Raw genomic sequence first — 12,422 nt, forward strand, 5'->3', positions numbered from 1 at the left:
GTATAGAATGCCCTAAAATTTTGATAATGAAATCACTGTTGACTGTACCAGTCAACCATTAAAATTTTAAGCTAATAAATGAATTTCTTTCAAATACATGATATTACTTCATGTGAAACTTTGCTGATGTTTCTGATGACAAAAAATATATAAATAATAATAAATACTGTTGTGATGTTTGTTTATACCATTTTCTTTGTCCACAAATGCCCCTTGAGGCGATTCAGGAATTCCTTTCCATATTGATATTGATTTGGGGTAGCCAGGATCCATAACCCTTGACTCTTCATTGTATCGCCAGTATCTAGAATACAGAATAACACATTCAATGTTATCATTATACATTATTGTCCCAATAGCATCCAAATCAGTATTGCTAACTCTATGCCCTGAGAGAAGTAAAGTTTGGGGGAAAAACAAACATTTATTTAGGGCAAGATTAGAACGAATACATTTTATTTGCATAATATATGTTTTTTTTTAAATATAGGTAAGTAGAAGACTCTTGGACTCCCAGTAGCCATAGCACATCGTTTTAGCTTACATCTATTGGCTAAAAGCAAAAATGTTCATAGCCTCAATGATCCTTAGTTCAGGTTTTTCAGTAGGGGCTCATATGGAAGAGGGCTTGAGCTAGATTTAACAGACAGTATATTTCATCTGATTTTGGTTTAAAAAAACAACAAATGAATATGTTTCCTACCACTGATCTACAACATGAACTTCATTAGCCATATCAGCAATACAGATTTACAAATCAAATGGGTCAGGTGCCTTTGAAAATCAGAAAGCCCAAATGTAAGTTTCTGCAAGTCTGTACAGAAATGAAACCGTTTCCCATACAATGGGGGAAGAGAGGAATGAGAAAAGAAAATGAGAAGTGAAGGAAGAAAGGAATGGAGGAATAAAACAGGACTTTTGTCTTACCATAGAATCCTATTTTTTTTTAGTTTATTAAGGGACACACAGATTCAGAGCTATTCTGAAATGTATGGGTTGCTACCTATAAGGGAATTGGACACTAGCAGAAGCTGTTAGTCAGCCAGTTATAACACCTCCAATTTGCATTATTCTTCAGTTTAATACAAAATCAGTAGAAGAAGTGATCATAGGAGGTGTTGAATAGGGATGGGTGAACGGTTCGACCCGAGCATAAGTTCGGGCCAAACTTTGGTTGTTCATATGTTTGGACGAACACCGAACAATATGCGGTGTTCGGGACAAATTTGAAAGCCGCCGGTACACCGTTAAAGTCTATGGGACACTAACATGAAAAATCAAAAGTGTTCATTTTAAAGGCTTATATGCAATTTATTGTCATTAAAAGTGTTTGGGGGCCCGGGGCTGCTAATTTTTTTTTTTCAAAAAGGCCGTTTTTTCTGGAGCATTTCTTTTTAATGCTTAAAGTGAAACAATAAAAATGAAATATTCCTTTAAATATCCTGCCTGGGGGGTGTTTATAGTATGCCTGTAAAGTGGCACTTTTTCCCCATGTTTAGAACAGTACCACAGCAAAATTACATTTCTAAAAGGAAAAATTGTCATTTAAAACTGATTGCGACTGTAATGAATTGTCGGGTCTCGGGAATATAGATAAAACTCATTGAAAAAAATGGCATGGGGTCCCCCCCCATCCATACCAGACCCTTATCCGAGCATGCAATCTGGCAGGCTGCAGGAAAAGAGGAACGGATGAGAGTACTCCCTGAACTGTACCAGGCCACATGCCCTCAACATGGGGAGGGTGCTTTGGAGTCTGACCCTAAAGCACCTTGTCCCCATGTTGACATACTCCGATCATGTGTAGCCTACTCCGACGGACAAAGTGCCACGCATGCTCAGATCAAATTCCTAGACCAAAGCTATTGGCTACTAGCCTGAACGTTGTCCCGTCGTAACGAAATAACATCATCACGTTATGTACAATCGGATTTTCCGACAACTTAGTCCGACCGTGTGTATGCAACATCACTTCCGGAATTAATCCGTCGGAATTACTCAGATGGATTTGGTTGTCGGAATCTCCAACCGTGTGTACAAGGGCTAAGAGCAGTCCAAACTTAGGGGTGGGAAACACAGCAAACAAACACTAAACAGGTCCACACACAACAGGCTAAAACTAGGGGCTATGTGTAGCTCAAATAGCTGCCTGAAGGATCTTGTGTCCAAATTTGGCATCATCTGTGGCCTGAACATCCACCTGGTAAAATTTAGAGAAAGTATAAGCAGAGGACCAGGAGGTAGCCTCTAAGAAACAGATGTCTGAAAGACTCAGAGGAACTTATTGATCAGATGCATCAGAGAAGACTATGGTCTTAAATTAAGCTCTTTAAACCACTTTGAAATGGTGAAAAGAAAGGCAAGCAGTTCCTTCAGGTAAACTCAGGAATGACTAAATAAGAGTCAGTCTGCAAGAAGCTATAGCTTAAAGATAAACTCCAACAGCTTGCACCACATTCAGAGGGAAATCTCTTTTGGATGTACCAGAGAAGGACAGGGGGAATGAAGTACAATGTCCTGGTGAAGGTGAAAGGAAGAAACCCCCTAGATAGAAAAAAAGCCCTAAGCTTCAAGACAACCTTGTCTCTGTTTAGAACTAGAAAAGGTTCTCTACAGGAGAAGGCTTTTAAAACCAACCTTGCACAGGTGATGACAATAAGAAAGACAACCCAGTGGGTCAGTGCTTACAGAGGAATATCTAGTTTTTGAGAAATAGCGTGTGCATAGCACTGAAATAATCCCCTTAGACTTTAAAGACAGGTATTGGAATAATAACAATACAGATAGTTTAAATGGCAATTATGCCACTTTAATGGTACATAGCATATACAGAGTGGGCAAACATAGACCTATAATAAAAAAACATAACATACATGTACATGAAATATATTGCACAGTAAGATTTAACAATCAAACCCAGTTGGTACAGATAGTCCCGTAGGCTGCCAGAGTCATGCTGTGGTCAGTGTGGGGGTATCTTGTAACACATTGTACCAACTGGGTTTGAATGTTACATCTTACTGTGCAATATATTTAATGTACATTCTGCCTGGCTACCCTACTTTCTCTCCTCTGAAATTCCAACACTCATTCTTGGTGACTTCAACATCCCTGTTAATCTTAACACTCCTGCTACTTCTAAGCTGCTGAGCCTAACCTCCTCTTTTGATCTAAAACAATAGACAAGTGCTTCCACTCACTTTGTTGGCAACTGCCTTGACCTCATCTTCTCCTACCTATGCACTCGGCACACCCTCTCCAATATTCCTTTGCCTCTATCTGATCACCACCTTATTAGTTTCAATCTCTCCTTGTCTGCCTCCTCCTTACCCTCCAACTACCAAACTATTACCCATAGAAACCTTCGCCATCTTAACCCTTCTCTTCTTTTCTCTGCTACAGATTGTCTCTACGACAAACTCTCCTCCTTGTCCTGCCCCAACTTGGCTACTTCTGTCTACAACAGTTCACTGTCATCCACCCTGGATACCTTGGCCCCCCTTACTACGCACAGAATCAGGCCCGACCACTACAACCCTGGTAGACAGACAAAAGCAGAAGCCTCAAAAAACGTAGCTGTGCTCTTGAGCATCTGTGGCATAAAACTAAGTCACAGCAAGACTTCAGCCAATATAAATCTGCCCTTCAAAAATACCATTCCTGCCTGCACGCTGCCAAACAGACCTACTTTATCACTCTCATTAACACCCTCTCACGCAGTCCCCGTCAACTCTTTTCTACCTTTGCCACTCTACTTCATCCTCCATTACCCCCACCCACTAACTTACTCACTGCCCAGGAGATTGCTTATCACTTCAAAAATAAGATTGAGACAATTTGTCTCGAGATCTCCACTCTACAGACATCTCCCTCACCTTACACTCCCTGTCCTCCTGCACAATCAATACTTTCCTCTTTTGACCCAGCTACTATAGAGGAAGTCACTAAACTTTTTTCTAATGCCCACTTAACCTCCTGCCCCCTGGACCCTGTTCCTTCTCAAATACTACGGTCACCATCTGACTCAATCCTACACTCCTTAACTCATATCTTCAACCTCTCACTCTCTACTGGCATCTTCCCCAACCCTCTAAAACATGCACTAGTCACTCCCATACCAAAAAAGGCCTCAGACCCCACCAATCTTAACAACTTAAGACCCATCTCTTTACTCCCTTTTGCCTCCAAACTCCTTGAACGTTTAGTCTACAACCGACTGAGCAACCACCTCATTGAAAATAACCTTCTCGATCCTTTTCAGAAACTGCCCTCCTAAAACTCACTAACGACTTACTAACAGCCAAAACCAACGGTCATTATTCCATACTCTTACTCTTGGACCTTTCTGCTGCCTTTGATACAGTTGACCACGCCCTGCTCCTCAAAAAACTCAATTTGCTTGGTCTCCATGGCTGCACTCTCCGTTGGTTTGAATTTTACCCATCTCATCGCACCTTCAGTGTCACTTACAACTTCACTTCCTCTTCTCCAACTCCCCTTTCCGTTGGGGTCGGCCAAGGTTCTGTCCTTGGACCTCTACTATTCTCGATCTACACGTCCTCCCTGGGTCAGCTGATAGCCTCCCATGGCTTTCACTACCATTTATATGCTGATGACACCCAAATCTATCTCTCTACCCCTCAGCTCACCCCATCAATCTCCTCACGCATCGTTGATCTACTAACAGACATATCAGCCTGGATGTCACACCACTTCCTCAAACTTAATCTATCTAAAACCGAGCTCTTAATATTTCCACCCCCACGTACCCCTTCGCCTGACTTCTCGGTCAAGATCAATGGCACATCTATTAGTCCATCCCCACATGCCAGGGTGCTAGGGGTAACCTTAGACTCCGAACTGTCCTTTCAGGCCCACATACAAGCCCTGTCCAAATCATGCCGCCTTAGCCTTCGCCACATTTCCAGAATACACCCCTTTTTAACTAATGACACCACCAAGCTTCTAATTCACTCCCTGGTCATCTCTTGTCTCGACTACTGCAACTCCCTCCTTGTTGGATTACTTTTACATAGACTATCCCCCCCTCCAGTCCATAATGAATGCCGCTGCCAGACTCATCCACCTTACCAGCCATTCAGTGTCCTCCACCCCTCTCTGCCAATCCCTGTACTGGCTTCCACTCACCCACGAATAAAATTCAAAGTACTAACAATAATTTACAAAGCCATCCATAACTCTGCCCCCAGCTACATCACTGACCTAGTCCCAAAATACCAACCAAACCGCCCTCTTCGGTCATCTCAAGACCTCCTGCTCTCTAGCTCCCTTGTCACCTCCTCCCATGCTCGCCTCCAGGATTTCTCCAGAGCTTCTCCCATCCTTTGGAACTCCCTACCCCAATCTGTCCGACTGTCCCCTAATCTATCCATCTTTAGACGATCCCTGAAAGCCCTTCTCTTCAAAGAAGCCTATCCTACTTCTAACTAACACTGTTTTACTTCCTCCATCAGCTCACCCCCCATAGCTATTACCTTTTGTATCAATTGCCCCTTCCTTTTTAGATTGTAAGCTCTAACGAGCAGGGCCCTCTGATTCCTCTTGTACCAAATTGTAATGTAAATGTAATGTCTGCCCTCATGTTGTAAAACGTTGAGCAAACTGTTGGCGCTATATAAAACCTGTATAATATAATAATAATAATACATGTATGTTATGTTTTTATTAGAGGGCTATGTTTGCCCACTCTGTATATGCTATGTATTATTAAAGTGGAAGAATTGCCTTTTAAACTATGGTAAACAGACCATTCTCCCGGGTCCAGATGTTGTTAAGTGAGAAAGTGTTTGTCAATTTGCTACTCCTTGAATAAGCATGGCAAGCAGGGCTGGAATGTGAAGTTCAGAATCTCGTTGGCTTTTGAGTTGAACACACATCTGGTTCCTCCCTGGCAATGTATACAAATGCTGAGGCATCCTTTACTGACTCTGAGTTGAATGACCTTGTAGTCAGTTTAGCATTGAAGAGATGACAAGCATTTCAGGAGACAAGCTACCACCAGTGACCAAGTTCCCTTCACCAAAAAGGACTTCTTCCTATCATGTCAGGCTGGTATCCATTTTAAGGATCTTCCAAATCAAGGCTGGATCCATGAATCACAAGGCCAGAGATAACCTGGTCCTGGGTGTCAGGCAAATTGGCAAATCTAGAAACTGTTCTTTCTCATTCTACACAGCCAAAGGTTGAATTGCAATGGTTTGGAGTGGAATTGGGCATAGGGAACTGCCATGAAGTAGGCTACCATCACGTCCAGAACCTTCATGAAAAATCTAAGAATTGGGTGACTGCAGAATCCATGGGGTTATAACCCCTGTCAGATTTCGTTTTCACCATCTGTGTCTCATTGCAGAGATTTCCCTTAACTTCCTGTCCTATAGCCAAACCGGAAGTAAGATCTCTGCAAATTAAGAGAATGCCTTGGGGACCCCCAGATCACCAGAACTGATGTCCCCATTGGAATATTTCTCACTATTACTTTTACTTCACTTTCAATAATGGTAAACATTACAGATAGAGAAGGTGATCTCCCTAACAGGGACACAGACAGCAATAAAAACTAATCCCTCTCCACTCTATCCAAAACATAAAAAAAGTTTTTTCTTTAGTTATATTTTAACCTTTGATTGTCTGGAAGACACAGAGCCTGCTTCTGATATCAGTGAATGTACAATTACAGGTGCTGGAGTTCATTATTGTATAATTTAAGCTTATGATGTTTGAGATAGACTGATACAATCTTTGGATGTCATTATGTACTGGATTTTGGTTTACAATAAACTTTTCCAAAACTTGAGTACACATGCCAATAGTTCCATCTTCCACAACTGCTAGATTTTGTTTGAAAAAATTATGGTTATTAAAGCCTAAAGTTTGAAACATTTCAGTAAATATCACAGTGTGATTTAACTACCTACTATCTCCTCTCATTCTGGGGTGCCATCTTATGACAGTGCCCCAGTGTCGGCACACAGTGCAGCGGTCACACCGTATTCCTAGTACACAGCGTGACCCTGATCTGGGTAAAGAGCTGATGATGCGGCTCTTTAACGGTGTGATCGGCTGTGTCTGACAAAGTGCCACTGACAAAGTGTGTCAATGCTGAAAGCTGAAAATTGGCAGGAAGGGGGTGAAAGTGCCCGGTATTGAAGCGGTTAAACAGCATCCTGCTCCAGCTTTCACTAAAGACTGCAAAACAGGTGTTAGCCTTTTCAAGAGCAAAGCAATGTCTAGCTGAAATTAAGATATTCACCTGCTTGGACCTTTCTAACTTAATGTCTAATGCACACTGCATACCCCAAGACAGCCCTGCAAATGTTTCTTGCAATTATTCCCACCTTAGTTATAACAGTATAGAAACTAGAGAAACTACAAAAGGGATGCAGCTTATTCGAACTTCCTCTCCCTGTAGAAGACATTTAGATCAATTTCTAAAGTTCTGTCTATACTATAAATAAATTACACTTTTGCTTTAAGTTCTATATTTTCAGCACATGAATATTATTTCTGATATACAGTGCAATTCTCTGGAACTGCAAGCCATCACATGAGCGGAAACAGATCCATCACTGAAATGCTGGGGCACTGATGAGTTGAAGTGTTCTTTATACCCTCCTGTGCTTCTGAATGCTCTATTTTTGGAAGGTGTGTGATTGCTGAGTATGATAATTAGAACTAAAGAATGATTATCTTCACCATAATGACTCTTCAAAACGAATCAACAACTACATAGATAGCTGCTTCATATGCCAATAAATGCTTATCACTTGAGATGGAAATTAAATCAAGGCATCTGGGTAATGCACTGAACAACCTGATTTAATGAAGAGATTTAATATCATCTTGTTCCATATGTCCGTTTTGGATTGCTATGTGAAATGCCATACCTCACACAGCGTAGGGATCCTCTCTTAATGTAGAGTGGCTTCTACAAATTGAACAGATTTCAGGTAAAGTGTTTTTATGTAACTGAAGATTCAAAAGGGAGTTTCAGTTCTCTGTCTGTTCTGTGTATTCTCAAATTCTTCCAGTTATATAACCTGAACATGGTAGGCAGCAATAAAATAATTAACAATTCCAGCACTGCAAGGCAAGAGTGTCAAGCACTAGCCACCATGTTCTGCCTCCCAGTACAAGAAATGGGGGGGGGGGGTTCCAGGCTGCACTGTGCAAAACCATCACATACAGAAGGTAAGTATAACATGTTTGTTGTTTTAAACAAAATCACTTTAAAAGAGGCTGGAGGCCAATAGACTGAAGGTAATATAAAGCATTACAATTGCATTTAAAGTAAACTTTTACCAGTATTGTGCATTATAATTAAAATTATCATATCCATGACAGAAAGTGTGTCTCAGCTTGTAGTACTAATTTAATATAAAAGATTTACCGTATTTATCGGCGTATAACACGCGCCGACATATATCATGCACCCCAAGTTTAGGAGGGAATTTTAAGGAAAAAAACTTTTAGGAGGGAAGTTTAAGGAAAAAAACTTACATTTAAATGCCCATCAATGCAGCCTTATCAGTGTCCATCTGCAGCCTTGCCTATCATTGCAGCCTTGTCCAGTGTCCATCTGCAGCCTTGCCCATTGTCCATCTGCAGCCTTGCCCAGTGCCTTTGTAGCCTTGCCCAGTGCCTTTTCAGCCTTGCCCAGTCTCTTTACAGCATTGCCATTTTTCTCAAGTTAAGGTTACACCTGAACTGCAGTTTGGTTTTGGTAAAATTGTTTAAATTTGGACCTCAGCATCAGTCTGACTGGACTGTGGGATGTTCAGCCTGGCCACAGGGAGCACTGCCCCTTCTGGCATGCATGGAATTACAGTCTAGTTGGGTGCTTTAAGTTTACTCTCTCTCGGAGCCCGCCCATTGGGAGTGGCGCTCTTGCTGTGCTTTCTGGGCGAGGGTACTTAAGATGCGGATGTCACATGATTCGGGGTTCAGGTCCAGAAGGATGTGCTGACTTCATGGTCCTGGTCCTCCTGACCAGCCCCCAGGAAGGTTATGGCCTGGGGTGCGGATCCACCCGACTTGTTGTCTCAGGGCTGGCTAGCCCGGAGACAACAAAACTAAAGGAGGATTCTGAGGTGTTTAGGTGCCATCTCCGGTTTGGGAGAGACCCAGTAGCTTCATAGCATTCCAGGGAAGGACTCTTCAGAAGAAGACCATGTACCTGTTGGTTTCTTAGCAAGAGCCTGGAGGAGCTGAAGTACCAAAGTGAATCATGTCTCGTGGATATTGCCAAGCTGGCTGAAAGATCCAGGTGTCACACAAGTGTTCTACAAGCTTAGTTTCCTACTTGTTCTACAATGTCTGTGGCAGAGATTTATTCTTGTATGTTCTACAACAACATCTGTGGCAGAGACTTGTTCCTGAGTAAAACACCTTGTTGGCTGCTAGACCTTGTGAGAGAGGGACTTTTCAACGTGAGTGAACATCCAGTTGTGAATGGCTATTCTCTGGATGCAGTCAAAGTAAGCCTTTGTAAGTCCTTCATTTTTTGACTTTGACAGTAAGAGTACCTGAGCTTTCTTCCTGACCCTCTGATCCCAATTTAAGAGACTGTTCATTGTCTACGTTTTGCAAATAAAAATCCCTTTATGCGGATTCTGTCGTCAGTCTCTCAAGTTACTGGGCCATCTACCACGGGAACCCCTAGACACAGATCGAGGAGGAGAAGGTAACGGTGCCCAATAAAACCAGCAGTTTCTTCGGGGGTTAGTGCTACACCAGTCTCTTTGCAGTATTGCCCTGATTTAAATTTGGCGCCGATCTCCGCTGACTGTAAGCGGAGAGGAATGAGTGGAGCTGAGATACACATAGCCGAATGTACTTTGGCTAGACTCGGCTCTGCTCACAGTCCTGCCCATCACCACTGATTGTGAGAGGAGAGGAGCGAGCGCCGCTGACATACAGAAAGCCGAGTGTACTTTGGCTAGACTCGGCTCTGCTCAGTCAGGGGCAGGACTGCAAGAGGAGCCGAGTCTAGCCAAAGTACACTCGGCTTTCTGTATGTCAGTGGCGCTCGCCCCTCTCACAATCAGTGGAGGTGGGCGTGACTGCGAGAGGAGCCGAGTAAAGCCGAGTGTACTTCGGCTTTGTGTATCTTGGCTCCGCTCGCTCCTTTCCTCACAATCAGTGGGTGATTGGCGTATAACACGCACCCACGATTTTCCCCTTATTTTAAGGGGGAAAAAAGTGCGTGTTATACGCCGAGAAATACGGTATATCTCCCTTCCACCCTTCATATAGCTTCATGCCTAAATCCTAGTTAAAATGCCAATATATCCTACTTCTGGTTGTATTTAATATATATATATATATATATAAATATATATATGATATAAGTGATATATATTATTAATTCTCATATAACTACTGCGTTTATGAACTAAATGAACGTGCTGCTACTTTTAATACAAATAATGGAACAAAAGGTGAAAATAAATGTAGTGTCAATCTACACAATCACGGTAGCGCAATGAATAATAATGCTCATTATATAGTGTCCATACTCAAAATCAAAAAATTATCCATCATAGATTATTATATTCATATATCAAAAAAATCCATTGTGAAAAAAACTGGTGCAAATGTCCATAAAAATAGAAAACTTAAAACACCGTAAATCCTTCACCAAAGTGAACAAGTGCCAATCCACACCCTTTTAGAATAAGGCTTACCAGATTGTATAAATTTCAATCGCATGTGTGATTTAATCTTGCTTGATGCAGATGACCATCCCAATCTCCAATCAGATCTCCTCAGGGATAAAGCCTGGTACACACAAATCATACTGTTGGCCAACAAAGCCTCAGGCTTTTGTCCGAAGGGCATGTGCCAGGAACTTGTCTTGCATACAAACGGTACACAATTGTCGGCCAACAAACACGAAAGTAGTGACATACTATGACGAACTTGTGTACAGACGATAGGAAAGTCTGACAACAGACCGCTGAAAATTTACTAGTCTGCCATCCAACATTTGTTGGCGGAAAGTTGGACAATTGTCTGATAGAGCGTACTAATGGTCGGATTTTATCATCACACAATTCCCTACTGAAAATCCGATCGTGCTTATGAATAGATGACAGCTCTCTCCACATGTAGAGATAAAAGCAACACAGAGCAACCAAGCCGCTCTCTTCGGTCCTCCCAAGAACTCCTGCTCTCTAGCTCCCTTGTCACCTCCTCCCATGCTCGCCTCCAGGATTCCCCCAGAGCCTCTCCCATTCTTTGGACCTCCCTACCCCAATCTGCCTGACTGTAATCTAATCTATACATCTTTAGATGATCACAGAAAACCCTTCTTTTTAACCACTTCAGCTTCGGACCATTTGGCTGCCAAATGACCAGGCCACTTTTTGCGATTCGGCACTGCATCGCTTTAACCGATAATTGCGCAGTCGTGCGACATGGCTCCCAAACAAAATTGACGTCCTTTTTTTCCCACAAAACAGAGATTTCTTTTGGTGGCATTTGATCACCTCTGCGGTTTTTATTATTTGCGCTATAAACAAAAATAGAGCGACAATTTTGAAAAGAAAAGCAATATTTTTTACTTTTTGCTATAATAAATTTCCCCAAAAATATATATAAAAAATAATTTTATTTCCTCCATTTAGGCCGATACATATTCTTCTACATATTTTTGATTAAAAATAAATAAATAAAAATCGCAATAAGCCTTTATTGATTGGATTGCGCAAAAGTTGTGGCGTCTACAAAATAGAGCATAGTTTTATGGCATTTTTATTAATCTTTTTTTTTTTTTTACTAGTAATGGTGGCGATCAGCGATTTTTATCGTGACCGCTACATTATGGTGGACACATTGGACAATTTTGACACCTTTTTGGGACCATTAATACAGTGATCAATGCTATAAAATTGAATTTTTTTACTGTAAAAATGTCACAGACAATGAAGGGGTTAACCACTAGGGGGCGGGGAAGGGGTTAAGTGTGTCCTAGGGAGTGATTCTAACTGTCTGGGGGATGGACTAGCAGTGACATGACACTATGCTGTGTTTACACTGGCATCTGCCCATTCTTCAGCTCCGTGACACGATCGCAGGCACCCGGCGGAAAGTCGAGTTTGCGGGTCCCGGTCACGGAGCTTGCGGCAGCGCGCACGGCGGGAAATTCAAAGTAACGTACAGATACGTTACTTTGCCCAGCCATGCCATGCTGCCTACGTATATCGGCGTAAGCCATTCTTTAAGTGGTTAAAGAAGCCTATGCTTCTAACTAATACACTGTTTTACTTTCTCCATCAGATCATCCCCCACAGCTATTACCTTTTGTATCAGTTGTCCCTCCCTCTTAGATTGTAAGCTCTAATGAGCAGGGCCCTTTGATTCCTCTTGTACCAAATTCCTCTTGTACCAAATTGTAATGCAAC

General features: G+C 42.0%; 1 protein-coding gene across 3 annotated transcripts in view; it reads right to left on the reverse strand.

The window, feature by feature from the left end:
* MMP16 (matrix metallopeptidase 16) overlaps positions 1-12,422 on the reverse strand; it is a 322,591-nt gene that overhangs the window by 7,104 nt on the left and 303,065 nt on the right. For all 3 annotated transcript variants that reach the window (XM_077492987.1, XM_077492988.1, XM_077492989.1), the window contains one exon: positions 189-304. In XM_077492987.1, coding sequence (XP_077349113.1) covers positions 189-304 — 116 coding nt within the window. The remainder of the gene's footprint in view (positions 1-188; positions 305-12,422) is intronic.

This window comes from Lithobates pipiens, unplaced genomic scaffold (genome assembly GCF_037356315.1).
Source record: "Lithobates pipiens isolate NorthernLeopardFrog02 unplaced genomic scaffold, aLitPip1_a1.2 Scaffold_19, whole genome shotgun sequence".
Taxonomy (NCBI): Eukaryota; Metazoa; Chordata; class Amphibia; order Anura; family Ranidae; genus Lithobates; species Lithobates pipiens.